General features: G+C 49.4%; 1 protein-coding gene across 1 annotated transcript in view; it reads right to left on the bottom strand.

Moving 5' to 3' along the window:
• Window positions 1-1,124: 1,124 nt before the first annotated feature.
• LOC104994986 overlaps window positions 1,125-4,136 on the bottom strand; it is an 18,605-nt gene continuing 15,593 nt past the window's right edge. Inside the window, exons 3-4 of the mRNA XM_010848706.1 lie at window positions 2,245-2,473; window positions 1,125-1,911 (exon numbers count right to left, since the gene is read on the bottom strand). Coding sequence (XP_010847008.1) covers window positions 1,304-1,911; window positions 2,245-2,473 — 837 coding nt within the window. The 3' untranslated portion in view covers window positions 1,125-1,303. The remainder of the gene's footprint in view (window positions 1,912-2,244; window positions 2,474-4,136) is intronic.

Consider the following 4,136-nt stretch of genomic DNA (forward strand, 5'->3'; position numbering starts at 1 on the left):
CCTCAGAGCTCAGTGAGGTCTTCAGGGCACCTGCCCCCACTCTACAGAGACACACAGGCTCTGATGCTGACCTCCTGCAGCCCGCCTCCTTCCCCCTCACTAGCCGCCCCTTCTCCCTAACCTGGGGGCCATCTTGCAGAAGTTACTCTGGTCTCAATTCAAACACAGTCTTAGGAGACCAGAACCCTGCGCACACCAGCGGCTCCATGTGCAAAGGAGAGGAGGAGGCGTGATCCAGGCTCCAACAGGCCCGCAGGCCACAGTCTCTGGGATGGCTAAGGGGGCGACCGAGACCTCTCTCTGGGCAACCACTCTACTCCTGTGCCCTGCTCCATAGTGTCCAGTCTGATACCCACTCCTGTGTCCTGCTCCACGGTGTCCACTCTGATACCTGCTCCTGTGTCCTGCTCCACGGTGTCCACTCTGATACCTACTCCTGAGAGGGTAACAGGCAGGAAGGCCAGGGGTCTCCAAATGAAGGAAATAGCCTGCAAGTGTCAGACATTTTTATCTCTCTTAAGCGGCAGGAGAAACAAACTACAGATATTTTTTCCTCCTCTATACAAATTTAAAAGGAGGTTTCTCTTCAAATACTGCGTTGCCATAACACCTGGTTTCACCTGAAGTTAACTATTTTCAAACCTAGAAACAACCAATGCCTTTTTCTTATGGAAATGTTTGTCTTAAGCTATGCTAATGTAGTATGCATTTACCCCAAACTCTGTCTTCAAGTCGGTTCTGCCTCTTGGCTCAGAACTTTCTTGAAAAACCAGTTTGTTATACTCAGATATTGTTCCCCTAATCTATGTAAATGAAACTATTTGTATGGTAATCTGCCCTTCTTCAAGATTCAAGTTAATCATTTTATGGCCCAGGATGAATCATTTGGTGCCAAGATTATCCCAAAATGCATCTTATGGGTGAGGGGCCTGGTGCCATTCTGAGTTTTAAGACATTTCTTTCTTTTATTAACAGACTGCTAGTGACTGCTAGCTGCCCTGGTGGCTCAGAGATTAAAGCAGTCTGCCTGCAATGCAGGAGACCAGGGTTCAATCCCTGGGTCCGGAAGATCCCCTGGAGAAGGAAATGGCAACCCACTCCAGTACTCTTGCCTAGAGAATCCCATGGACAGAGGAGACTGGTAGGCTACAGTCCACGGGGTCACAAAGAGTCAGACACAACTGAGGGACTTCACATACATACAAAAGTATGTTGTATGTATATAACATCCAGCTGAAGACTAGCAGGGGGTACTCTTTCTGCCATCTTTTGATGCCTATGTCAGAAGCTTTCTCTATCTCCTTTATACTTTAATAAAACTATTACACAAAAGCTCTGAGCGATCAAGCCTCGTTTCTGGCCCTGGATTGAATTCTTCTCCTCCAGGGGCCAAGAATCCCAGCGTCTTTGCGTGATTCAAAAACAACCTTTCACTCCTGTGCCCTGCTCCAGGGTGTCCACTCTGATACCCACTCCTGTGTCCTGCTCCACGGTGTCCAGTTTGATACCCACTCCTGTGTCCTGCTCCATGGTGTCCACTCTGATACCCACTCCTGTGCCCTGCTCCACGGTGTCCACTGATACCCGCTCCTGTGTCCTGCTCCACGGTGTCCACTGATACCCGCTCCCGTGTCCTGTTCCACGGTGTCCACTCTGATACCAGCTCCTGTGTCCTGCTCCACGGTGTCCAGTCTGATACCCATTCCTGTGCCCTGCTCCACAGTGTCCAGTCGGTATGAGACGTCCACACGTTTGCTGGACGATGAGTTAACAGGCGAGGGGAAATCACATCGTGGCTTGTCCCGCACAATCTCTGACTCGGGAAAACCCAAACACCGCTGCTACTTACACTCACAAACTGGATGTCATCTTCGTTTTCCTCCACGGCTGACTCGGACGCCTCAGGCCTGGCTGGAAGGGACACATTCTATTATCTATAAAATTAGCCAAAACACGGTTATCCAGACAACCACGGCTTGCAGGAGGCGATTTTTCCAAAGGGAATGAAAAGGCAGAGCTCTCGAGGAGACCGCCCGGAGCCCCAGCCCCCGCGACCCGCCGGAGAACAGCGCTAGCGCTGGGGACCGCAGGCCCCTGCCGGCCCCTTCTCCAGAGGAAGGAAGCCTGCCCACAGGGCCAACGGGCCTCGGAACCCGCGCCGTGCCCTCGGTTCCCCAGTCCCCCGGAGCCCAGGCTCCTCAGGACCCTAGAGTCCCCAAGTCCCAGGTCCCGCACAGCACCTACCGGACTCTGGCTCAAGGCCGGACCCAGCCCACCACGCATTTCCGACCCTGCGCCTCCCGTCTCCCGCAGTCGTCGCTGCCACCACAGCAGAAAAGACCGCTAGCCGCGCCCGGCAGAGGCCCCCCGTTAGGGTACCGGCGCCCAGCCTCCCTTGCACAGCGCCCGCCTCCTCCCCCGCCTTCAGGGCCTCTGGGAACTGTAGTCCGCTCGGCCAGCCTCGCCGCAAGAGCTACTGGGAAATGTAGTTCCGATCGCGAGACCGGTCGGCGTGTGGAGTGGCGCGAACAAGGAGCTATGAGGCTTGCGCTCCTCCTAAAGCCTGTGCTACTCAAGTAAAATCATAGGGGATCTTTCTTTTCCAGCACCCCCCCTCTCTTTCTCTCTCTTTTAAACCAAAACTATCGTCTAGATACTTTATAGTGAGATAGTGGCCAGGATTTTGTTTATAATTGATTAAGTCGCTCAATCCTGTCTGACTCTTTGCAGCCCCATGGACTGCGGCCTGCCAGGCTTCCCTGTCCTTCACCATCTCCCAGAATTTGCTCAAGCTCATGTCCATTGAGTCGGTGATGCCATCCAACCATGTCATCCTCTGTCGTTCCTTTCTCCTCCTGCCTTCAATCCTTCCCAGCATCAGGATCTTTTCCAATGATGAGTCACTTCTTCCCATCAGGTGGCTGAAGTATTGGAGTTTCAGCTTCAGTATCAGTCCTTCCAATGAATATTCAGGACTGATTTCCTTTAGGATGGACTGGTTGGATCTCCTTGCAGTCCAAGGGACTCTCAAGGATCTTCTCCAATACCACAGTTGGAAAGCATCAGTTCTTTGGCTCAGCCTTCTTTATGGCCCAACTCTCACATCTAAACAACTGTAAATAGATAAAATGTGTGAAAACCAGTATTAACTGAGAACATGCAGAGCTTTTTCTCCTTTCCCATCAGTCTGTAGTCTGACAAACCTGATTCTGTATCACCACAGAATCACCTTTATGATCCTGGCCTGCAGTAAGCAAGGTCATACAGTGGCGGAACCATGGGGCATCTCAGGGGATATGAGTGTCATTATTATGAGATTTTAGGGAAGGGTGTAGGGAGGTGAAATGTTGGTGAATCAGTGTTCTCATAGGGTCACAGTCAACTTTAGGGCCATGTGTAAAGGGTTCAGTATTAGGTCTGGGTGGCAAAGGGTCTTGCCAACTTGGGAACTTCAGGTTAATATAGATACTTGATATATATATATATACTTAATATAGATCATTTGATATGTCCAGAAACTCCTGCACTGGGCATGAGATAGGCTGGTTCTCTGTGTTGAAGAGACCAGCCAACAGAAGGGTATTTCACTCTTCCTGATATATTTTCAAAGAACAAAGTGTCTCATACTCTGATTTTAGAGAACAAAGTTTCTCGTTGAGCAGGTAAAAAGCTCTATTTATCAAAGCCACTTCGACTTTCTGTGGTGTTTCTTTGGGATAAATCTTGTCCCTTGTTAATGTTTCAGCAGACTTTATGTGCACGAGTTATTTTTGCCCAGCAGACATTTAATTTCTTGTGGGAGATCTCTTCTGCCAGTGTAAATGAGAACATGACATGGCTGGTATTAGATTCAACTGTTTTTTTATTTTTTTCTTTCTTATTCACATATTGCACAAAGAGTGCACAAAAAGTACAGGTGTATTTGTTCCAACTTAATTTGGGGCTTGTAAAGTTGAGAACAGGATGACCTCCACAATGACCTCCCCAAAAGCTGCAGGTAAAGTAACCGTTTCTAAATCCCTTAAATGTCTAGGAAAGATTTGCATTTAAAAGGTTTTCCTAATGTTCTAATAAGCATTCAGTAGAAATGTACTGTGATAGTTTGCTGGCTGGGGGGTGAGGGGTGGGGGTTAGTG

The sequence above is a fragment of the Bison bison genome, unplaced genomic scaffold (assembly GCF_000754665.1).
Source record: "Bison bison bison isolate TAMUID 2011002044 unplaced genomic scaffold, Bison_UMD1.0 scf7180017864270, whole genome shotgun sequence".
Taxonomy (NCBI): Eukaryota; Metazoa; Chordata; class Mammalia; order Artiodactyla; family Bovidae; genus Bison; species Bison bison.